Source organism: Hylaeus volcanicus, chromosome 3 (assembly GCF_026283585.1).
Source record: "Hylaeus volcanicus isolate JK05 chromosome 3, UHH_iyHylVolc1.0_haploid, whole genome shotgun sequence".
NCBI lineage: Eukaryota > Metazoa > Arthropoda > Insecta > Hymenoptera > Colletidae > Hylaeus > Hylaeus volcanicus.
In genome coordinates, this window is record NC_071978.1 from 30,303,876 (window position 1) to 30,329,384 (window position 25,509).

Genomic DNA, 25,509 nt, shown 5'->3' on the forward strand with positions numbered 1-25,509 from the left:
TAATAACAACATTCGACGTATTCAAGGTTGACTAAACATTGGTACATTATCTTGTGTAATGCGCGATAAAGTAAATGCAACTAAACTAATATTTCAAAAATCAAAAAATGCCGAGGCGAAAGTTTAAAATATTGTATTCTTTTGAAGTTTCAAATTAAATGTATCATTTTTAATCCAATATCAAGTTACGTCTAATAACATCATATTTCTATTTTCATAACAACGTGAATGAAATTTCCTTGTATAATATTAAAATACCATTGTATATAAATAGATATTTGTATTGCTAAGTTTTAAAAATTTACAAATTATTTATAAATTTCTGCACATAAAACTCTACATCAGTCTACACAATTAATTTTGTGTGATCTGGTGCAGATGGCGAGAATATCGTAAATATCATGGAAACTGAATTGATAAATATAACCACAAAATATGTTAGTCTACGCGTAATTTGACTTGGATTTGTTAATTATATGTAAAAGTTGTAGTATCGTGAAGACAAATAGTTCGAAGGATGAGTTACATTATAGTAATACGAAGCTATAGGCCCGGTGATGAAATCAGTTGCAAAGAAATAGTAAAGGCCAGCGTGATGTCAACTTTAAATGCAACATTTATTGGAATTGCACTCAAGGAGCTAACATTCCAATTGATGATACTTTTTGCTGCTGTTATGTTCATCTTCTTTGGATTACCCTTTTCAGTTTGCCTTTTAGTTGTTCCTATTGTTATTGTTCTTGTGTACATTGGAACTTACATAGGTTTCACTACGAAAGCTATGGAAGTCAATGAAGAAGTTTCTAATATACCAAGGTAAAAATTCTTTATACTTATACCTATTTTTCTTTCTTTTTATAAAACTTATAATTTGTAAATTGTTTCAATAATATGTCATTTACCACAATACATTTTATGGAGCTTTTATACTTTATTTGAATGAAAAATATTTGTATTTTATTTAATCTCATTATAAAAACTTCTTCATCTATTATGACAGGATTTTCATGTCAAATGCATTTTCCTGTTTTTGGGTTGCCGAAGCATTTGAACCTTATCTAATGACAGAAAATCCCAAGAATGTACATTATACCATATTGACAGAGCAACAATTCCGTGATTCGAATATTGATATTTCGTCTCAGGTTAAGAAGATTGTAGGTACCATTGCCTTATGTAAGAGTCATAGGTTAGACAAAGGTGCATGGATTAAAAGATTATATGTACATCGACAATACATGAGGAAAGGAATAGCATCTTGTCTTATTAATGTTGCTGTACAGTTTGCTATTGATCAAGGATATAGTTGTGCCAATACTGTTGCTTCAGAATATACAGAAGGTGGAAGGGAATTATGTTTTAAGAAAGGTTTTGAATTGCAACAAATGTATCATAAACCTATTCTGGGTTCGCTTGTAACTGTATTGATGTATGAGTTGACATATCAAATTAAGCCTGGTGAAGATGATTATGTGCCTGCTGCTTACAGCAAAGTAATGCTCAATAATTAAATATTAGATTTGATATTTTCTTAAATACTCAACATCCATAAGTCTGATTTTATATCTTCCAAGGAGAAATCTCTAAAAGTTGCATTTATAACTTATTCCTATATAAAATAATTTATATTTTATAATGTTACTCGGATATTGAAAATATAGTTCTATTTCGAAAGTTTATTATACAATTCAACTATTAACACATTGCTCGAGGTCATTACAATGTGTATGAAAAAATTATAAAAATATATTTTCTCATTTTTTCATATTATTCCAATATATTTCAACTTCTTTGTTTTCCCAATGTTTTTCCGTTACTTTACACAAGTATCTGAAATAAGAAAAAGATTATATGCATTTATATTATAATAGGAAACTATACTCTTTGTAAGTTTTATATACATTTGTATAACTGTTTTATGTATTTTCAATGAATTCTAATGTTATTTTCATGGGGGCTAGTATTCTGTTAAACAAAAATTGTTATTTTTGTATCTGGCAACTCACCAGCTTGATATCAGGCTGAAGCGCGATAAAAAAGTCTGGGGACTTATGTATCACAAAAATATGCTGGTAGGGCATATTCCTATGTCAGATCAGACAGTTTAAAAGATTCGGATATCGGGAACTATTGACACACAAGAAGGCAATATATACTTTTTAAAATGGCTGAATTTAATTTAGTAAATTTTGTAAATTAGTAAATATAGTAATTTAGTAAATGGGATACAACAGGGCATTTGTTTTTCTTAGAATTTTAATATTGAAATCATTAAATATTTAATTTAATTTCTTTGTTGATATTGCCCTTTATAAAAAATTAATGCTGTCAACACTGTTAATACATTACTCAATTATATATCAATTTGTTATCGCAGGTAAAATTTTATGTATTACATTGGAACTGTAATCTAGTAAATAAGTTTTAATGAATTACATATTTATTTTTCTAAGGATGTATATACTAAAGAAATCTTTTTATTGTTAAAAAAACATTTTTTAAAATGTACTTTTTTATGTATCATCAATAAAATTTCATAAATTAATGTTATACTCACTTCTCTTGAATTTCTTGCAGGAGAGCTTTTTCTTTTTCTGTAATACCATTCTTAAGAATATCAAGATTCATATTTAATTCTTTTAAATTCTGAATTCCAACTAAATATGTAGCTATATCTTTACATTGAAGAGAATGCCACAATGCTAATTTAGCTAATTCTGTATCATGATCCTATAAATATGTTTTATTCCAATACAGATAAAATATTTTTATGTAATAATTATGTGATATATTGCTCTTATTAATTTAAACATATATACTATACCTTACAACACTTTGCTGCATCTGCACATATTTTCTTTGTTTGTTCTGAACTAGGATGCCAAGCTGGTGGGCCATTATTAGTTAAAAGTCCCATACAAGGTGCTGCAGCATTAATTATACCAATATTTTTCGCCTAGAAAATTTGTTCAATTTGTTAACGTGTAAGGTTTGCACTAAGATTATTTGTATACACATGGTCAGTTAGTAAATTGTTAACGATACCGATGGCAAAATCGTACCTTGAAGAATGGAATGTATTCCATCAGATTATCGTCTATTAATGTGTACCTTGCATAGCTCAATATGCAAGATATAGTAATATTACTCTGTTCGACACATTTCTTCAAAATGGATACCGGATATCCGGTGATACCGATATATTTGGCTTTACCATCCGCGACTTTGCTCGACAGTTCTGGTAAAGTTTGTGTAATTATAATATCTAAACTTGGAGCGAACTCGATGTCGTGAACCTGTAATATATAAAAAAAAAGAATTTATGAATTCAGGACATTTCATTAAAGAAAGAAAAAATAACCATACTCACTTGTATAACATCGACATAATCCAAACCTAAATGTTCTAAACTGTCTTTAAAACTTTTTCGAGTTTTCTCTTTCGAAAAGTCAAACATGTTTTCGTAATTTAATTCATACCTTCCAACTTTCGTTGCAATATAATATGCTTTGCGTGGAATGCCTTTCAGAGCCTTGAATTAATACAAACGTTACAATATTAGCAACATTTAATTACAACGATTAATACAGTTGGTTTAACATGCTACAGAAGGATCTTCAATTACTTTTCCAATCACGGTTTCAGAACGACCTTGGCCGTACCATGGTCCAGTATCAATGTAATTAATACCCCGTTTTATTCCTTGACGTATCGCTTCAATAGCTTCATCCTCGTCGTATGCGCTATCGACAGACCACAATGTCAACCATTCAATTTCATTACTTCAACGTTCCACGAAAGGAAATTTCAATTACATTAATTAAAAAAATTCAAACTCCCGTTTTCAAATATTAAATGAATATTAAAAAAATAATAAAATAGTCTTTTTTGGTCTGTTTGTAAGTACGCGTGGATTTGAAAATTCGCTGAAATGGATTCCAAAAAAGATCGAAGATCGATTGTTTACGACTTCAAAAGCAAAAGTAAAGCTTATTATTTATTATTACTGACCCATAGTGGCAACCCAATGGTCCGCCCCCGAAGGAAAGTTTACTGACGAGCAGTCCAGTGTTACCGAGAGGTCTATACTCCATAGCTTTCACGGCTTCTAAATCGTGAAACCCTTCCACGTACGTTGGTGGTAACATTTTTCTAAGTGTAATTAATAAAACTCAAATAGCTGATATATTTATAAATACTTAGTACTACAAATATTTATGAGGAATACTACGAAATAAATACAATACTATATTCTCAAAATTATCCTGTGGTTATTTTTTCAAATTATCTTTATTATACTGTGAATTTAATTTTGTACTTTTTTCCATGTTTTTATTTATTGTCTAATTTGAGTCTAATAAATTAAAACAATCTTCGAATGTACACTATCGAGTTCTGCAGAAGTTAAATTACCATCAGTCAGAAATACAAAAACTTTATTCATATATACATTTATCTTCTCACAACTGTTGAAATATAAAAATACTTTCACTAAATGAAGTACATATATATATAATCCAAGGAAATAAATTCATGCATATGCTAAATAGAATTATATTCATCTCGTATTTTTAGTGTTCAAGGACTACTGCATTTTAAATAACCGAATTATGTCACTGTAAATAAATTAAATAACTGCACCAATTTTTATTGAAGATGGGAAGTAGTGACAGACAAGTTAAGATAACGTTATCATCCTTTCAAGATATCACAAATGAATTGCAATTAAAAATGAATTATATCAACAAGAATTGAACATATTCGATGGAGAATCAATGGAATAACTCTCGTCAATAATTACGTATATATGTTTGTATAATTTAGTTCTCTAATCGATTTAACTAAATTTAAATATAAATTTATAGAAAACATTATTTGTCTCTTACGTTCGTATGAAATGAATTGACTGATACTGGTTGCTGACAACGAAGTGTATACCCACTTGATAAGAATAAGACTGACTAAGTCTGACTAGAGACCAGATCGTGCCAGCTTCACGATGACAAACTAGTGTTGCCATCTTTTCGACCTAAACAAGTTTTACTATCAAACTATTTTATCGATCACCAAGGTAAAGAAGCTTTACAGGAATGTGTACTACGAACAATTGGTAACAAAAATGTCATTTCTGCGCAATGATATATCTACTGAATATGAAAGACGTCCCACTGTAGTTTATTATTCTTCTCATTATTTATCCTTGTTATGCAATTTGTGAAGGAATTTTTGTTAAATTAAAAATTAGAAATTTAAACGTATCGATTACCGACGGAACAACTATGACTTGTGGTGCTAAGGTTCGCGCCATAGAACCTCGTGTTGGTGTCGCCATCTTTCATAGCACCGTTCGTGGTTTCGCGAGGTAGTATAATAGACAAGTTTTCTCTTCAATAATGTTGATTTTTTAATGTAAATAACGACAGTAACTATCTACAAGTTACAGTTTATTTCTATCTAACAATCTATCAAAGCAATGAATATCATATATCCATATACATATATTATGACTCTCTTCAGATCATGTCTTTCGTTCCTATTAAATTAATTTAAATTGTGTATTTTGCTTCACGATTTGATAATTAGTTTAATTTTCACACAGACCCTTTCGTTGGAAATTTTCTGCACACAAGACTGTGTGTAAGTAAAATCTTTTTATTCGATACGTATTTAAGACTTTCCAAAATTGACAGTCGTAGGATAGTCGTTTGCGTTTACAATATTTTTAACCTCTACGTTTGGTGTTCTAATTTTGAGTGTCTATATTTTTCAAACAACCACAGCAGGATGACTATATTATTTCAATGAGTAATATTTGTTTTTCATGAAACATTTCAAAAAAGGTAAAGGCCGCTCGAAACAACACGCCTCAGGGTCCCGAGAAACCTAGATTCGTTACTGAGCTGGGTGGCAGCACTGCTCCTGGCGTCGAACGCTGTACAGCGCGTCAACGGAATTCTCTTCGCATTAATCACAGTTTCGAGAAGAAAATAGCGTTTGTCATCTCGGATTATCGACTAAACGAAGTAAATACACTACCCTTCTTTCCGATATTTAATCTTCCTCTATCTGTGCGATCGCGCGAGGGGAAGAATACCGTTTGTAAAGTGACGCGTAATAACTCATACGTCGCGGCGCGGTTGGAAAATTAAAAGTGAAACGGGAGGTACAGAAACGGACGAACGTGTCGCGTGGAAACACTGTGAATTGCACCGACGAGAAAAGTAACGGAGGAAATTCTGGGATTTTTATGCGAAACGCTAAATAATAAAATTAGTACGCTGTTAACAGTGCGCCGCGCACCGGCGGTTAAAGTTAATTTAATGATTTTCGTTATTGGCTCGAACACCATAAAGCTATCCGAGCCCATCTGTTGCCCGCGTAGATTTTAATATCGCTCCACTCATTTGCGCCGCCTGAATCGAACCGACTAGTGTTCCCTCGTTCTGGCCACTATTTTAATGATTTTCATTCCACCAACGATGGAGCTCTGACGAGGACCTGGAAAATGTAGGAGAAATGAAGCTGCTTCACAACTATGGAGCAGTTTTGCAGAATCTACTACCCTGCCTTCTCTATTGGGAAACTCTATTCCACGACGTCTACGGGTTTGGATTTGGGCCGAAAGTAGCCACCAGTGCAACAGCAGATTACTACAGCTTGGAATTTGACACTTTTTCCAATAATTTAGAGCATCGGTTGCTCTAGAAATTTGCATAAGCTTGAGATGTTAATCTTCTATTAAGGAAAGCAAAAATATATCAAATATCGTTTACAAACATTGTTTTGGAGAATTCGTTATACTGCTTATCTCATTTCGCAATTATGGATTGTAGAAGTATGAAAGTCGCTAGAACTTCGAAACTTTTCGGTCGACTGAAATAGATCATATTTTACATTGAATTTCTACAATTAATGTCAGTCGCGTAAAACTTCTCTTTTAAACAAAACAATTAGTAATTACGCACCAAGGTTTGCGAGTATCACAAGCTTGTAGAACAACCTCGATTCAAATTTAATATCTCGTGGCTATGTGCCATTGACAACGTCCCCTACAAGTTCCCAAACGCCAGGAGGTAGAAATAGAATAAAGATCCAGTGAGATCGACGCGCTAAGGAGCGTGTCAGAATCAAAGAGTGCAATTAAAGTCACCGTTAAAAGCAAGATCGTCAGGAACGATCCATTGGAAAAGACGGCTCTGGCATGTGCTCCAGTTTTAGTTCAGCAGCAAGCGTTTCGTCGCTTTTGGGTGGAAGTTTGAGGCAGCAGGTAGGAGAAGTTGTTCAAGAATTCCTCTGGGTGTTATGGGGGAACAATGAGACGATTGGCCTTTCGTCGTGTTGCTGTTAGGTTTTCCTCTCCCACTCTTTCCCTCCCCTCATCAAGAGAGATAGAAACAAAGCAGGAGTGCCTCGCGTAATGTTTGAAAATTACCAGTTACGGGACACCCTCTATAAACAAGGAGATGATTCCATTCTTTGCAGCTACGAGAAAGTTGAGTCTCAACGCAACTCTATCGAGTCACGAGTATCGCTATCGAATCCATCGTTAGCTTCTGTAGGAAATAATGTAGAAAAGCATCAGTCCTTCCTCCCCGGGTCCCTCCTCTCTGTTCGTCAGGAGAAACGGGAATACCAAGTGACACAGGCTCGTTTATTAATAAACGAAAAAAAGGGGTTAGGCAAAGAGGGGTTAGGCGGTTGAGCAGGATAAAAAGAAGTTCGGTGGTAGGGGGAGCGCGTGACGCGGGGTTTAAGGAAGCCGCCGAATATATACGCGACGCCGATCGTTCGCCGTCGCTTTAACAATTCGCGACGCGTCCGCGTTAACAGCGTTACGACAACAAGCCCCGAGTTGTAGAAACTTATAACGAGAAAATAATGAACCCGGTTCACCGAGTCTGCTTGGAATGCGAGTCGGTGTACACCCAACCTCTCGCAAGTAGCTGTCCCAGGGCTCTCTCACTCGTTTCACCCTCCTCCGCTTTAACCACCTTTTCGATTTTCTACCGCTTTTCCGTGGCCACCCTGGCCCCCGCCTCCCTCATTCTAATTTTAGTCTCCGTTTCCATCGCACGCGCTACGCTTCCGTCGTCCCCTTTGTCCGCTTCATATTTTCGTTTTACCGATCGCCTACACCTGCTCGTTCTCGCCCCCCCGATTCGTTCCTTCGTCGGTCCTCTCCTATCGCAAAGGAATATTTGAATTCGCTCGTGGATTCCAGGAAGGGGGCCCCGTGGATGGAGAAACAGGACGCAGCGAACCCGATAGCGGCGTACGTATCGAACAGGAGGACGAATCGAGGGCAGAATTCCGCTCGTGGAATCTTGCAGCCCCCGAACCGAGCGAAGACAGAAAAGACTGATGTCCTGTATCCTGTCCCCGAGCGATCCGTGGAGAGAGCGACGACGACGAAAAAAAGCGGAGCGAGCGAGCTGGATGCCGTTGGTATCCGGAATGGATTACGGAATCGGATGGAACAGCGGACCGGAAAGTCCTCCTTCTCTATTCTAGCGCGACACCTCATCATTCCGCCACGTTCGCCGTAGAGGTATCCGTCGACGTACAACGTGTTTCGATCTTTCCCCGAGGCATGTACGGTGATTTAAGTCACTGTTTACGTTCCCGTGTCTTTTCCAGCCCTCCCGCGGCCCCGAGGATCGCATGGGAATTCCCGTATCACGAAGCGCGCGTAAATCCATTCCGGTATTGGATCAAACGCCTAACGCGTTCACCCTTAAGAATGTCGGGTTATCGCAAGTGGAAGAAAAATGACCGAACTGTGGGTCACGACAGGCTCATCTCTTGGTCTCTTTGGTAATTTGTTTGCTTATTTCTCGTTATTATGGCGATTCAAAGATAGGGTTTATGGCAAAGACTATGGTGATTGTTTATGAAGAATTGTTTGGATGTAAGATTATACACGATTTTATATTTAGAAGATATTTCTTTGAATCGACGTAGTAACTGGAAGAAATAATATTGAGAGTGTCAGGTTAACAATGTCCCGCTTCTTTAAATAGTAACGTAAAATTTTGAACGTTTGTTAGGTTCTAATACATTTCATGTGATAGCATTCAATGTTTGCACTTGAGTTATCGAGCGACTGTAAGCCCTGGAATATTAATAGAAAAAATACGATTGAAGGAACTGCGCAGCGTGTTCAAATGTAACTGCAGATTTATCACCGAGAGCGGCAGGTTATCTAAAGTTTCCAAATTTAGAAACTTGGGACCTTTGCATAGTTCTAGAGTTCCAATGTATTTAGTGGAAGAGCATTCAGTCTTTGAAGTTGGAAATTAATAGTAACTCTACGTTAGGTATACAGCAGATGAAAACGATTAAAAGGTGTAAATAACGGTTTAAAAGAAACTTAGGCTTTTCAAGGAAATTGGGGTACGTACTCGTACGTTTCGTTTCTAAATTTTTGTAAATATCGTAATACAGAAGTAACCACTAAAATTGCGAATACATGTTTATAATTATATTTCCCATTTATATAAAATAACTACATCACCGTAAGATGTAAGTTTACGAGTGTGCAAATGTTTTTAAATGTTCTCAAATATCCTGACATTCTTGATATTAAACCCATCGTTATTTTTAAATTGATTGTTTAAACCCTTTGATCGTTTTCATCCGTGGTATACAGTCTTACGTGTAGTTGTATGTATCATACGTACTATGGATACGTAGACGCATTGTTGCGTGGTACAACGAGAAAGTGTGGCGCTAACTGAAACGTGAGATCAGATGTGTCTCGCGATATGTGCACGATCGAAATGCTTCCCATTGGATTAGCATACTATCATTTAAACAGGCATTCCGGATGCGTCATCCGGCCGTCATTAGTAGCGCTCATTGAAGGTCCATTGAAAGCTGGATCCAGTCCTACAGACTAATTACAGTCCGGCGTATACGGTATCGAAAGCAGTCACCAATCTATAAAAGGGCTGCGGAACACGTACTATCTCGTGTCATCTACGTATGCGTTTGGCATTGTGCCCATTAATGAAACCGAACATACTACTTTACCCTGTTCCGTAATTTCGTTCTCGTTATTTTAATGATAATCCGTCTCCTTTCGTTTGACAACACGCATTGTATTGTATCCGTTCTTAACATTTAATAAACAAAAAAAAAAAAGAAAATTTAATTCAATTCTACATTTACAATATTTAATCATGGAATAAAATGGTGCCATTTAGTGTCTTTATTCTTTATTTTTGGCTTTGAGAGATGTTTTAATACTTTGTTAACCTAGATTTTTAATTCCAGTGTTTAATTCCAGTGTCGTTGGTTGTTTATATTTATGATTCCCAATTTGAGAAAATTGGGAAAAGTCCAGTTCCAGTCCACATGAATACAGCTATCAATGTTCGAGGTACAAGATACTATAGATACGCGCTTAATCTTCGGCGTTAAATATCGACTGGTGTAAAGTAACGTAAAGAGGAAGTCACCCATCAGCGGCGACATCGTTAATAGAGTTTTTCGCGATGGACATTTATTATTTTCGCGAAAGTATCAAGAAAGAAGCGTTTTTCAACGAAATTTTTGACGCGTCTGCTCACTCGACGAGAAGGTAAAAGATAATGCTTCCCAGATCAATGGTGGTGACACCGAGGTCGAGTGTTTTTATTCCATTACTTGGCAACGCCGTCTTCCTAACCACTTACTTAACCTACAACCTTCATCCTTGTCTCCCCTACATCAGTGGCTGATGGTCTTCGGCAACTCAAATATTATCCACCGCTCAATTCCCCCTCCCGCGCCACCTAGAAATCGACGTGCCGTAATACCCTGTCTAAAATGTAGACACAACACTTTAAACCTAATTCACCGTAACCTAGATGCCGCGAATAATGTTTCCATCCTGTTATCGTGATTCTTATTCGATTACCTAGGTCCAGGGATTCGACGTCATACTATGTTTGTTGCTTGATGTTTGCGTAACAGCCTTCTCGTTTCACCGGTTTTTTTCTTTTTTTACTAGTTTCTTAGCAATTCACACGATCTTTTTTGCAGCTGACTTAGTAGTTGACTTAGAGTTTTGGAAACTGATAGGTTTATTTATGCATACGTGTAGAGTCATATCTGATGAGTTATGTCCAAAAGTAGTTTTAAGATTTTATTTTTTAATAGACCTTTTATATCTTAGAAAGATTATTCATCGAGCCATTTTCGAAATTATTCGAGATGGGAAGAAAGTAGAGACAGGCAGCCAACATTACTTTCCACTCCATATTTATTAAGGATTCACGACCGAAGGAAATAAACGCAGACAAACATTCGTGACACTCTAAGTCTGGTTTCCAATTCTTCGAAGTTTATTTTTCTGTACAAAAACTTTTACAAATCTTTCTGTACCATGGATCTCCCCTTTATTATATAGAGTTGATTATGGTTTAAATATTTTGTCTTGTTTTCACGAAACACTTTCTGATTATATACATATAATCTGCTATTATACAGCATAGCAGATGTACGCGAAGATTAGTGGTTACAGAAAAATTGAAGACTTCTTGGCAGACAGGATCTGAGTCTCTGTGACAGTTGTTGTGAGTCTTTAAAATATTACCCTACCGGATGTGATAAATGAGACTTAAAAACGGCAGCGAGAGAGAAAGAGAGAGAAAGTGACAAGAGAAATACATAGGACAGCGATGAGAAATACGACCGATCCATTTCAAAAAACGCATTATGCTGGTCGGTCTCGTTATAGGGGTTGTAAATAAAAACTCTGCTGCTCGTATCTGCATTTCAACCACACCCTGGGCCATTTGCATCTCATTTCGGACGTTATATCAGTTTCATTAACGAAGTGGAACTGTAGATTGCCATTCCATCGATACTGTCAGTTTTGTATGTGTATCTGTATCGAAATGAGGTTTAACGTAACGAATTGATACCTCTCGTCACCTAATCGATACTCTTTGATTGCTGCTGAGTTGAAATTAATTTAATAAAGTTCGTTTAAGGTAATTGATTAAAGTTAATCGGTTCATCGATACTCTTTGTTTGTAAATTAAGAACGATTAAAACTTTATTAGGTACCATTCAGTGTTCACGTATAAAATGTTGAAAATTTCGTTGACGTGCTTATTTATGTAATTAGTACGAAAATAATACAATGCATCATAGAAACTTTGTAATCTCATTTAATTCGTCGAAATTTTATCATGTGGAAAACGATAGTCCTATTTATAGATGACATTCTGAATCTTCGAAAAAGGATTAAAACGTGTAATGTAAGGAATTTTATGTATAGTAGTCTCGAAGTTCAGAGTTCAATTTGTCATTCTAATTCAAGGCTCCATTTTTCTCCTCTCAGGAATCTTGCGAACATGGAAACGTATTTCCACAGTTAATATATAACGTGTAATAGGATGTGTCAGGGGCTGCACGCTTGCCAGAAGTAGAAAGTGCAATGTTCGCATTTAAATTAACGAATGGGTTAAGGGAATTTGCAACAAAGAGAAATATCATATTTATGTTTATTATACCCATATGATACATCTGTTTATTAATCATTTTTGCAGAGTGATATACCTTAAAGTACATTAAGATAAACCGCCAGGTAGTTTATATTTTTTGTCGAATGTCCTTATTTATGCACACGAAAAAAGACCAGTTTTCCTTGAGAACTACGCTATCAGGATGTTTTTTTTTTTTATTATTTCCATACAAATTTTAGTCCAAGTTAACCTTAAAAATTAAATTACATTAGTACGAGAAAAGAAAATAGTTCAGTTCCGAAAGAGTTACAGGCCTCGGGTGATCCCCTGATCCTAAAGTCCTTCGTGGAGAACCCTTTGCGTTCCATATCGACACCGTTTCCCCGACTCCTCCCCGTTTCTTATTTATTGCTCGGCGTATCGGTCGTTAATTATAACTAAAGTCCATTACGACGAGTAAACCGATGGTCAACGGCCACTGGAATTACAGGGGTGCTCCTTCTTGCAGGAGAAGGGCACTCTCCTTCGGGAGTAGCGGCGGTGAAGTGGCGCGATCAGATGCTGAGTGAACAGGAGAAGAGCGACGAGAAGTGGAGCGACCGGAAACGGAGAAGGATGAAGAGGCCGAAGCCGCGAGTTCCGCGTCGCGGAGGGCTGCCAGGTAGTCGCACGTGGAGGCGGAGCGACGCCGCGCGTCGCGTCGTGCCACCGACGCCGAGCGTCCTGCCCCCAAAGCCTCGGGTGGGGAGTCGTGGTGAACGCAGTTCTCGACGGATCACCGAGAAGGTGTAACGGCGTTGTCGTTGTCGTTCGCGAATCGCGACGAACCCTTCGCGAAGCCACGTGATCAACCTTATCGTCGGTTATCAAAGTCGTCGAAATCGCTCGCTCCAGTTCTATCTCACCCCTAGCTCGAGAAACGCTACCAGACCTAAACGTACATCAATTAGAATAGCCAAACTCCACAGTCCTAATCGCGATGCCCAAACGGGGAGCATGACTGATCGACCCTCCGATGCTGACAGGGGATCGACCCGAGAGTCTCGATCGGCTTGAATCTCTCACCCGTGTGTCTACGATCTTATCTCTTCCGAATGTGATTGGTGCTTTTCTCGTTTCGTTCCTCGTACGATAAGGATCCTGCGCGCCGGACGCGAGCGTGCGTTGAGTTTCTCGTCGCTTTTCGTTGATTGTTTCCTGTATACGCGACCTTGCTTTGTTTCTTTAGCATCGTTAGAGGGTGTTACGGACTTGGACATGCTGGGGAGGCGCGGTTGATCGGACACGTGATTCTTGTGCGGTACTCGTGGACGGGCGTCGTGCAGTGTCTAAAGGTGTTGAAGGTGCTTCTGGAACCAATGACGGGATAAGCATGACACCGTTGGTGGGCTAGGTGACGTCGTCAATCCGGGGAGCTTCGGGGTCGAGGAGATCTTAGATAAGGTGAATGCGATGCTTTATTTTCGTTAATACGTTGACTGCCAAGATAAAACTCGTGGAAATTTGTACAAGCGTAAAATTGTTTCTCGAGACTCTTGAAGATTAGGTAATTTAACATTTTTTGTACCATCTTAAACCTGCTAAATTCTGGAATCCTATTCAGATTTAATTTCATTAGCGTCTCACATTCGGGATTAATTTTTGTAGTTCCTTAATGAAAAGTAAGTCCTGTCGCCTATTTTTGGGTGACGTTATCAATTACCAATTCTTTGAAAATCGAGGGGCAGATATTACTCCATATTGAATCGGAGTACGAGATACTCGTTTCATTTTTGTACATCGGGAGTTACAGTGTAGTAGATGAGGGAATTTAATGAAAGGCTATTCAAAATTTGGCTGTGTAAAATTTTCCACGTTTACAGAGAAAACATTAAAAAACAGAGATGCGCGAATGTCGCGAGGCTCGATTGTTTATTTTTTTTGTTCGCTCCCTTTGAAGGCAAACACGAGACTCCGTAGTTCGGTGGCAGCGGTGAGGTTGCGTTTATTTTTCTTTCCTCTATTTACTCGGTCATGCTACTTTAGCAAAAGTCACTGTCCCATTCCACTGAAGCGGATGGATTACTGGGTGTTTCTGCATTGATTCTTCTTCTCCATAGCCGTAATTGAGGTTCTAAATCTGGACAGGTGCTTCTACATTTCCTTTTTGCGACGGTATTTTGTTGCCGCACACCGACGAACCCGTTTCTTCCCTCTGCGCGAAATTACACCGTGTAATCCTTTTCTTTTATGGTTTTCGCTGCACGGTAAAAGCTTCTTTGTTGCCTTTTTTTTTCTTCCTTTTTTTTTTTAATTGCGTGGGCGTATAGGTACAATTACTTTCGGAGTACGATTTAAAGTTTCACCGTTACGGAGTTAGCGGGCCGAGACGGAAAAATTCAGGCTTGGGCGAAAAAAGCGAGAACCATAATTTAGTAACTGTTTATTTATTTAGACCAGCGCCGGTTTCACTCGCGAATGGACTGGACGTTCACGCGAATTCATATTTTTAGAGATCCGAATAAAGAATTGAGATTTAAATGAATGTATGCCTAATGATATGCTAATGATATGACCTCTTGATATTTTATATGTTTACACATTTATGGACATTCTCATACATTTTTCCATATTTTCACTTGCCCTCATGATTAATTGTCAAAGAGTAAATTTTAACATTTTCTTCTGTTATATACAAACAATGTACAATAAAATCAAGAAATTTTACTTTTCAATTCATAAGAGTACGCTTTCCAGGACTAGTGAATTGATTTATTTCTCTTCTCTATGTCAAGAATTCTGAAATCTCAAGATTCTGCAAACTAAATATGTTATACGATTCAATAGATTTATTGTTTGTGGCATTTCGAAGATGAAATTATTCCAAATAAAATAATCATAAACTAAATATAAATAAAACTTGTATTCAAGGAGTTCCTAGCTAGGTTGTAAATTTCAAGAAAACACAGCGTGGGAAGCATAGACGATTCCTTATTTCGAAGCTCAATTTTCTCCAAATTAAATAATCATAAACGCGTCAAAATTGTATACCGATATAAAGGAGGCTAAAGGAAATAAAAATTGGATAGGAACAGTTTCTCGGTAGCGTGTAAATTTCAAGAAAACACAGCGTGGGAAGAATAGACGATTCAAAGTTCCATTTGCGTGCGCCTCACGTTTCTGTGGCACATAGTTCTCTGACCGCGAAGGGTATGCAAATATCCAATACGAGCTCCAGGAGTTCGGCGCGTAAAGGCCCGCGAAACTAGTCCCGGGATCACCGTGAACGTGAAAGCATACGTACGTCCGGCGTACAGGGAAGGTACAGTTGTAGCTAGGGGCGAAAGCGTTGGAAAGAACGAGCAGAATGCGAGCATTGGACAGGAATAGGAAGAAAAAAAAAGGACTGGCGAAAAAGCCAGGCAGGGAATCGCTTTAAACTACCATCTACTTCACATTCCTGATTTCAGTTAAGGGGCTTGTTTATTTCCTTTTTCGGCTTCGAAGACCCGCCGTGCATTATACGCTCGCGCACCGCTGCTGCAGAATGCAATGCATCACGGGTAAGGGAGGAAAAAGGGAAGAGGAAGACGACGCCGCCCCTAGACTATCAGTGACAGGGAAGTTTTGCCTTGTCCCTTATTTCCTTCTTTCCTCTCCATTAGAAGTCCAGGGCGATCGCTTTAATTACGCTTTCTCAATTACCATTTGTTTCGCATCCGAGGCAACTCATGTTCATCAATAACGTTGGCTATCGCGGCAAAGACGCGGAGGATCGAGACGGTTGCTTGGATGCAACTTTAGCTTCTGTATATCTTCCATATGTATTCTGTGATCAAATAATAAATCTACGAAGGCTTGATAAAGATAGTAAGGATGTATAATAGATATGTATTAGATACGTTATCTTATAAACTTTTCGTGGAAAGAATTAGAAGTTTGCCTAGAAAACTTCTACGCGTTATTTTAAAAATGTTGTCGGTGATACATGGAATGATTTTCTGTTTACTGAACTCGTGATCTGCTTAAAGGAAATAACGTTCCATCCGTTGATGGAAGAAAAACGCTTGCTTGGCGAAAATTTCGCATCGCTACGTAAAACGCGACGAAGATGTTCCCTTTTACAACCGCCCGGTACTCCCAACAAAAAACTAGCTGTCGATGATAGCGAACGATATGGCATCGTTCTATTGTTTTTAAAGAATTTTACGTGTCATGCATCCCCGTTGGAAGGCATAAAATTGATTTATACTCGCTTCGTGTATCACGCCCCCCCCCCTCCCCTCTTGTTTATAAACGAGATATGAGATTAAAGGAGAAATACATTATGATACTTCATTTTGGGGAAATAATAACAAATTGAATAATGGATTTCGCTGTATACGAGTTGTATGAAAATTGAGAGTATGAATTAGCGTAAATGGGTGTTGTTTTGCAATAATAATTCGATTTATATAAACTTCGATTCTAGATAATTGAGCTTCAGGTTGTTTGATTTCTGATGAACAGCATCTTTCAGGCTTGGTTGATTTATTATGTCACGAAAAATAGTAAAATAGTATTTATAGGATGATTGCTCTAACCTTTAAGAGGAGGAATATTCTCTGTAGGACCTTCTAAAGAAGGTTAACATTTCTCTCCTAAAACATTGGAGAATAAGAATGTATTAAAATAAAATGGTGTCAAATAAAAGTATATTTCTAGATTGCTCCAACAGCTAATAAAATTACGTCTAGCTCGTTACTGAGGACTTTTATTTCATTTTTCAAACTTCACTTTTCTTTGAGTTTGGATTTAAAGACTCACTTACCGAGCGAATGAAGCAAACTAATTGGAAGAAGGAAACGCTGGAATGTTCGGGATGAACGTCTCGCGTAAAGATAGCAATATTTTCACGGGTTTAGCGAATCCGCGTAATAAAATTAATTTTCCACCGGTCGGAATCGCGATTACGCTCGTGCACGCGATTTTTGGCAAAACGCCCGGAATGTAATTCACATTACCAATCGTATCATCGCTATTTGCGGCGTTTCCGCGCGGCCCTCTCGTTTTTCCTGCGGCACGATGCGATCATAGAAGATGGAAAGAACGAAAGGAGTGGCGAAGAAGGGAAAGGTCAGGAGGAAAATCGTTTAGCACGCGATCTTCTCGTAATTCTGCACAGCATTTCCGTGCCATGCTTTGTCTTCGTCGCGAACTGACGCTTTACACGTGTTAGGTTGTTTGCACTCCCCTTTTCAGCTCTCGCAATTATTATCACGCCCCGATATAGGAGATCTAATTGTCCGATGGATCGTTAACGAATTCTGCCGATCGATATTTGGTATATTAAAATATACATCTCTTTCAGATACCCGTTTTAAGTTTGTTTTTGTGTTAATTTTTAACGTCGTGCTCCTAATTTACAGGCAAGAGGGATGCGCATATCATTAAAGAAAATATGCTAATCTTGTTTTATCTTTAATTTTTGGAACTCTTTGGTATATAATTTCTGAAACACTTTGACCTAAGGAATGATAACTACAGTTACTACTTCCTCTCTTTTTGTGTGTGTGTGTGTTTTTGCATTTTCTTAATTTTCAAATTTTATATCTTCAAGGCAAGACACTCGTTGAATTTTATTTATGAAAAATACAGGTTTATGGAAATACAAATAATTAAATTATTTTCAATCATTAAATTTACTAATTCAATAAGTCTAAAAATCACGGATCTTTCGCGTAGATTAAATCCTTGGACACGACATAGTTTCATTCCCTTCTCCTCCCCTGTTTCGAGTAATTTCAAAATTTTCTCGGAAAGTACAATGTAACGAGCGCATTTAAGCGAGAACTGGGCAATTTCTTGCTCTTCCAAGGAATTCTTCCAGATCAAGTGCAAAGCTTAAAAGCCGTGCCTTTCTTGCAGCGCTGATACTCGTTAGAAGAATTTTCAGTCTTTACAGCTGAAAACTTGGTAAAACGTAGAAGTCTATGATGGAGGGGAAACGAAACGGCGTGCGCGTCTTAGTGTGGGTGGATGTATCTCGAGCTATAGAAGGGATTCCGTGGAAAATGGAGTCCGCTGTTTTCCTTGCGAATGGTGACGTTGCCCTAAAAAGGTCTATTTATTCGTACGTAGTTGTTCGTCACTGGCGCATACGTCGAAATTTAATTCATATAGGAAAAGAAAATTCGATAAGTCACGTTTCATTTATTATACAACGAAGATTACGAATTATAATTGTCAGAATTTTACTTCCAGATGCCAGTAAAATTATTTAAAACTATTTCAATGTAAACGATTACATTCAACTACGATTCAATTTTAAATTCGAACAGTTTACCTTAAGAGATGTTATCTAATTTAATTTTATATAATTGTAGCAGGTACGAGACAATTGTGAAGTATATTCAACGAAAAAGTATTTAAAGAAGGAAAATGGGAATTATTCATGGCTCGACTCGATATTGTTGTTTTACAAGTTTCTTTGACGGATCACCGTTATCGCAATTGCTAGAACCGAGAATGAGGTTCCGGCGAAGGTCAATTGGTTAGCTCGACTATCTAGTCACGGCCGATTCTGAAAAGCAGGTTCGCATATGCGCTTTTCCGCTGATCCACTCGTCCCACCTATGAATTTCGATGCAGAAAAGTGCGCTCGATGCTCCCGGAAGCCCCGGGGCAGTTGCACCGTCGGCGGTAACGGTCTGCGGCCTTCGACATAGATATACTTGCGCGTTGAACAAGAGGCCACACGGATATTCGTAGGCAAATAACGCTACCGAATTTCAATCGCGAAACGCCAAGCCATCGTGTTCAAAGAATGTCACGAAACAGGGAGATATTTGAAGATAAGAGAAATAATTTCTCCAGCTGATCGAATTTCAAATTAAATGCCATGTCTTTCTGTAAACTGTTTCATTTTGAAGTCGAGTGATGTTTTATTTTATCAGCTGGTTAAACTCTGTTTTGAACGTCGTTTGTTATCAAGTAGGTTAAATTTGAAGTTGTATGTAATTTTTCACATTCGATTAATTGACGTTGGAATTGAATGTCATTTTTTCCATCAGATCGATTAAACTTGAAGTTGAGTGCAATATTTTCCATCAAGCTGATTGAACTTGAAGAAGAGTACCACTTCATTCTCCATCGAGATAATTACATTTAAAGTTAGAGAATTTTACGTCTTCAACAGTTTGTATTAATAAGAGTTAGTAAGAGTTGAGATAATTAATTTAAGAAAAAAAAAACAGGAATCACATTAGAACCTTCGATACAGAAATTGAACGCAATGAGAACCTTATTATTGCTGTACGATTTCGAATGTTTTTACAATTCTGAAAAGCTACCCAGAAAGTATTCATGAAGTCTTTTGATATCTATGGTGTGCGACAGAATGCGTTGAGAATTTCGAATTTACCGTATATGTACATGTGTCATGTGTCGATGGTATGTGGAATTGGTTTTCATGTTATGTGACAATTTCAAACTGCATCTTCTCGTTTGCGATGCATTTTACGGATTCAGTTCGAGGCTACGTGTATATTTTTGATACACGTAGAAAAGCAGATTAATTCGTTGATTGGATTTAAACACATTGCGAATTCGACCCTCTAGTTTGGTAACCTTTTAATTTAATATGCGTCGTGGTACAACAAAAAATTCGAAGTTACAGGTGGTTACAGGCAGTAAATTATATTTTCAGAAGAAATAGTAGGTACTTATCTCGTCCAAGGATTCGCTATTGTAGTTCGTTAAACTTCTCCGTAGATCTCGTGGTACTGTTTTAACTCACAGAAAAGTGCACATTTAAGAAGCAAAATTCGTGTACAAGTCGAAAGGGTGTTTTCCCAGAGAATGCAAGCACTGCCACTTCCTAGCACGGTCCAGAAAACACTGACTATCACTTAAAAGATCTCTAGAGTGCATTCTCTCTTATATTTCCAATTGATCAATTGATCAAACGAAAACTGCGATTGGAGATCACGATCGTTGAGCAAATGACAATTTAAGTGAACGTTAATCAGACGTACTTCGGTGTGAGAGTGACTTCAAACTCACCGACTACTTGAACCACTGCAGGAACATTTTAAAAGATGTAACTTTGAAATTTTGAATTACCAAATTACCAAATATGTTACCAAAAGTTCAATTAGCTTTATGGGAAAAACGACACAAATCTAATTATATTCATATAATATAATTCAACTTCGCATTCAACTTCAAAATCAAACCGCTTAATGAAAAAGAAATCATCCGATTTAAACTTCCATCAGATTAAGAAATTATTCCTCTTAGAACCTCAAATGTCTCCAAACAAAAACATCGTCAGTTTTATTTTTCTCGCTCCCCATTTTTCACGACGTCGAAGTAGGAACCTCCTTTAAGAGATAAAATCGATGTTTTCGATCTCCTAGAGCGGCGTAACCTCTAACGAAAATGTTTGCACGTGTACGGCACATACAGCACTATAGCGAAGCATTCTTTCCGCGACGTATCGTACTCGAATCTTCCTCGTTTACCGTCGGGATAATTCCGCGGCTCGAAATGGAACAGGGAGGGGAAAAAGTTCACGCCCGACGTTTCCTCGACCGCATTAATTTTGATCGCCGAAGTGCTCGCTACAACCAATCGCGCCATTAGCACGGATTCCCATTTATAGAAAGTTTCGTCTCCGCGCGGCTAGTCCCGCCAATGGGATAAGTCTAATTAGAAGTGCCACGAAAGTTTCCCGCGGAAAATGCTGAGAAACAGAGGGACGCCGAGAGAAGAGGGCGCAGGACGAAAAGAATCGAAGATGGCGAGAGGTAGCGGGAGTGGAAGGAGCAAAACGTCGGGTAATTATTGTTCTTTCGGCCGCGAATTTAATTGAAGCAAAGGCGCGCGAAGCCGGCGTTAACGAGAAACCGTATCCGTCTTGATTTCTTCTCATCGCCGGGGTTCCTCGGCTTCGCTTAATTGTTACGCACCTCTTAGTTCGCCCTACATTCGCTACATAATTTTTGGGAGTCCCTCTCGCCGTGGTTATCGAGAGTTTTCGCGATATCACACTCCGCGGAACGAGTTCCATTATTAAAACGTTGTTTCAGGATAGTTCGAGTGATTTGACGTATCGCGAGGATATCGAGGTGTAAAAGTTTCTCGGTGCTTTCTGGCGCGCCGAGTCGGGAATAATGACTTTCCTTGGGAAACTTTCGGGCTCCCGTATATTTGCCTTATACGTATTTATTCAATTACGGCCAGCCAGTTATCGTTCGTTTGTTTTCATTATCCGTTTCACGGGGCGAGGCGTAATTCGACCCCTTCGCTTCCTCCCCACGACCACGGAGGGAGGAGGATTCTTCTGATCTCTCGCGATAAAGTCCGCGCGTGCAATAAAACTTTTTCGTCGCGGTTATTGGTCTCCGTCGAGATGACTTTTGAAGATTCTTCGTGATAACGTAAGTTCCGTAGCGCCGTATAATTTTTCTCGTCGAATATTGCCGATTAGTTTCGACAAAACAGGATTACCATCGAAGATAGGTTATTGTTAATTGGGAGCCGGGAGTAAGAAACTTTAAAATCATAGATGCCTTCTGTTCATAATTTGGTTGACAAAGTGTTGACTAGTTCAATGTTTCAGAAGTTCAGAAACTTCCGGAAGCTTCCGCGCAACATAAAATCGATAAGCAACGCTTTTTAACCAGTTGGGAGCATTAACTGCTAAAGTTTAAGGAAAAGTTATCGGATAAAGTTTCAATTTAAGCAGGCGGTATTTAAAAGCTTGGGAAATTATCGCGTTGCGTTTCGAAGATGCAAATTTCTGTCTAAATCTTTACAAATAGGTCAGAGCAGAGTTTCTCAAACTACGCTTGTTCATGATTCCCTACCTCTCACTTATTTCCCTTACAAACTATTTACGGAACACTTATATTTTATTTTAACGCTATTTGAACACTATTAGCATTTCACTCTCCTTTTTTACATACAATTTTTAGGAACGAGCTAGTTTTTAGAATTTTCATGTATGTGACAATTTCGCTCGTCTCTGTTAGAAACACCAGGTTAGCGAATACCCTGTAAAAACCCCATTGATATTCCTGTCGGCGCTATTATATACGTCGTATAATATTATGTTCACGCGTGCACGAGTCATTCATCAGAGCTCATGATAAATGGGTACTTAATCTACCGTGATAAGAGGCGACAAAAAAAAAAAAGAAAAAATTGAATGCGTTCGATCGCGTATCGGAATTTAAACTACGCGGTATGGCTCATTTAAATTTACGATGAGACAAATTTTCTTTCCGTCGTTGGAAACAGCAGCGCCGTTGCCGCTTTCCTATGGGAAATCAATAGCCTGAGTATCGTAATGTGTCGAAACTTTAGATTAAAAGCGCGGAAGTAATTCTCAATTTGGAAAAAAGAGAGATTTACTTCTAAATCGTCGATCAACCACGTTGCCAGGCTGACAATTACGTGCTTGAAATTTTTATTCCGTGATACGTGGGAAATTATGTAGCATTCGGAATATAACGTATATGCATATGTGCATCAATGCGCCCTGTAGAGATAAAACATTAACGTCCTGTTCCTCGAGAATTAAAACATACACGAAGCTCCTATTTTTACGAAACAATTCAAACATACTATCCGCATCTCACAAAATACTTTACCTTCTTCATTACGATCTAGACAACCCTAGATAGACAACTCTAGAATACTCTACTACCCTCGAAATGAACAATTCTCAAAAATTTCGGCCACCATTTATCTTCGCCCCCTTCGAGAACAGCCGTTATTTTACGTAAAATTCTGGGGGTTGTATGCCAAGTGACGCGGCAAAGGAGCGAAGGGAGTAGACGCAAAAGGGCTGGCCAGACCAAGGGAGTTAGGGGATGGACCAAGCAGGGAGTTGCAAGTATGATACGGGGAGAGGGGTCGGTGCGTTAATGTATATTTATGTATTAAACAGGCATTATTTATACGTCCGATGAATATGCATTGTTCGGTGGCAGTAGCGAGGTGTCGAGTGCAGACCCGTCGCTATCACTGCCTCATCAATCACACACAGTCCCAGTGGCAATCCGCCCCCGCGCCCTGCGAGCCGTGCAAACCTCGTACTGCCTAGACCATGGGTCCTCGTTCCTCTCAGAACAGCAAACGCCACTCCTCTCGGCGACCGTGCGGCCAACCGGCTCGCAATTCGCACTAATTTACGTAATTTTTTTTCAATGTCCACGTGATACCTCGTTACCGTGCGGCGAGCATCGGCCGTGCTACGACTGCCCGATTCAACCTGGTTTACCGATTTGGGCCACTGGCGTTGGGCTACCGTGTGTACTAATGGGAATATACCGAACAATGAAGGCGAATCAACGCTATCGATACCATCTGCCAATTTATAAATTGGCATGATTAATTTACTTCTCCTTATCATACCTTGGACGGGGGAATACGGACCGAGGGTGGGTCTTTTGTGACCCATGTTGGAGTTTCTATTTAATGTGGTTCGATATTCTTTTGTTTAAATAATTTAGAATGTATGGGGAAAATATTGATTCCTTTTTCTGAAAGTGTCAGAATCGTAGATGAAGGATCGTACGTTGGGTGTTGAGTTGATTTTATTTTTTCGTACAGGTTTATATCGATAGATATTTATTTAGAATATTTATACGTAAGACTTGATTTGTAATTGTCGCATAGAATTTAATTAACTCCCAACCACGCTTCGTATTAAATAAATTTGAATTCATATTATCCACGTGGTTATCTACCAACGATAAGTAAAATAGTTACAATAGCACAGAAGTTAATTAACTTCCAACCAACCTCCATATAAAATAAATTGTTATTTATGTCGTCGTCGATAACGATTATCAACTACAGATAAATGAAATAGTTATAACGACCAGTAGAAATTACGGGGTTTACATTAAAATTCAATTGATTAGAAAAAGTGTTAGTAATTAATACCGACTATCCCAGATCTAGATACCTTGATCCTTGTAAAGCACTTCTGTATCGAATTGCTTGAGTATCGTCGATACCTAATCCCATCAGTCCCCATCGCTAGTACACACACGTACGAGCGCGCGGTCGTTTCCAAAACGAGGCGGCGGAAGGGAGGGATAGGGAGAGATCAAACCACCGTGAAGTCTCGCCAAATGGTCATCCGCGGCCACCGTGGCGACGATATTCAGAACGTTAATCGGACGAATCAATCGGATCTCGTCGGCCGCAAAACTGACCCGCGGACATTCGAGGACTGCACGCGCGGAATGTGTGCACCAGCTACGCCGAAAATTTTTCAGCTGTGGAATGGACGTTTGATATGTTGTTTTGCCCGTGGATTTTGGTCAGGGAATTGCGCATCGGCGACGCGCGCCCTCCGTTTCTGTCCTCCCTGTATACACACACGGGATATAACCTGTTAAATATGGATCGTTGTATAATTGTCGTCGCTATTAGCCGAACGGGGAGCAGATGTATCGGCCTGTCGTCAGAACTCCCGCGCCGTATAGATTAACAATGCAACGCGTATGGTCTGATTTCGATTGGTCCATGCGTCGAATTTAAAACGTCGGTGTCGGAGACTTTTACGGGAGAAACAAACGTCAGAATTCACCAATTTCGAAAGAAATATGGTACTATGTTATTTTGCGTGGAATAATTCGCGAGGAAGATTCGCGTGGGTCCAGTTAAATTTAGTTGACTGTGCTAGCAGTACAGGTCAACCATTTACTCTACGAGTACTCTTAATAGCTTTCCCTCTTCGAAACCACCGAAGGTAAATAAGAATTTGATAAGTATTTCGTATTTTGAGTCATGCAAAATACAATTATTTTCTATTTTATTTCTACTTCCTTTTTTTTTTTTAAGAGAATATAGGCGTAAAGGTTTTACTTGTACTACTTTCGAAAACCGCGGATATCGAATTCCAATCCGGAACAGTAGATACACAGCGTGACCGCAGTGATATCACAACTCTTTTATTTTTGGCATTTCCAATATGGATGTCAATATCTTCGGATACCGACAAATTTATTAACAATTATATATAGATCGATCACGATTGTATTCCGATTCTTGCGTCGAGAATTTAATTCTCTTA

The 25,509-nt window shown here is 38.3% G+C and overlaps 3 protein-coding genes and 1 long non-coding RNA gene across 7 annotated transcripts in view; 3 read left to right on the plus strand and 1 right to left on the minus strand.

Annotated features, from left to right (window-relative positions):
* Positions 1-13: 13 nt before the first annotated feature.
* On the plus strand, positions 14-1,520 carry LOC128874059 (N-acetyltransferase family 8 member 3-like). Its single transcript, XM_054118324.1, has 2 exons — positions 14-816; positions 1,001-1,520. The coding sequence occupies exons 1-2, from the start codon at positions 518-520 to the stop codon at positions 1,509-1,511; spliced, it is 810 nt and encodes a 269-aa protein (XP_053974299.1). The 5' UTR covers positions 14-517; the 3' UTR covers positions 1,512-1,520.
* A 127-nt stretch (positions 1,521-1,647) lies between these two features.
* Positions 1,648-5,018, minus strand: LOC128874058 (uncharacterized). Of its 2 annotated transcripts, XR_008456558.1 has the most exons (9): positions 4,887-5,018; positions 4,012-4,152; positions 3,626-3,743; positions 3,371-3,532; positions 3,063-3,296; positions 2,825-2,956; positions 2,558-2,730; positions 2,007-2,127; positions 1,648-1,830 (listed from the first exon to the last, which is right to left on the minus strand). XR_008456558.1 is itself a non-coding variant. In XM_054118323.1 (8 exons), exons 2-8 carry the CDS (start codon positions 4,146-4,148, stop codon positions 1,755-1,757), a joined length of 1,032 nt encoding a protein of 343 aa, XP_053974298.1. In that variant the 5' UTR covers positions 4,149-4,152; positions 4,887-5,018; the 3' UTR covers positions 1,648-1,754. The 2 variants fall into 2 exon arrangements, 1 of the variants encoding a protein (XP_053974298.1); XM_054118323.1 differs by lacking the exon at positions 2,007-2,127.
* An 887-nt stretch (positions 5,019-5,905) lies between these two features.
* Positions 5,906-10,116, plus strand: LOC128873324 (uncharacterized). 2 transcript variants are annotated; one of them, XR_008456394.1, is made up of 3 exons: positions 5,906-6,023; positions 8,222-8,548; positions 8,638-10,116. It is a non-coding gene; the product is annotated as an uncharacterized LOC128873324 (long non-coding RNA). The 2 variants fall into 2 exon arrangements; XR_008456393.1 differs by having other exon boundaries at positions 5,941-7,267.
* A 2,866-nt stretch (positions 10,117-12,982) lies between these two features.
* LOC128873099 (lachesin-like) overlaps positions 12,983-25,509 on the plus strand; it is a 170,416-nt gene continuing 157,889 nt past the window's right edge. The window contains exon 1 of one of the 2 annotated variants that reach the window (XM_054116379.1): positions 12,983-13,898. The gene's annotated coding sequence lies outside the window, so the exon portion shown is untranslated. The remainder of the gene's footprint in view (positions 13,899-25,509) is intronic. The other variant, XM_054116384.1, reaches the window with a different exon arrangement.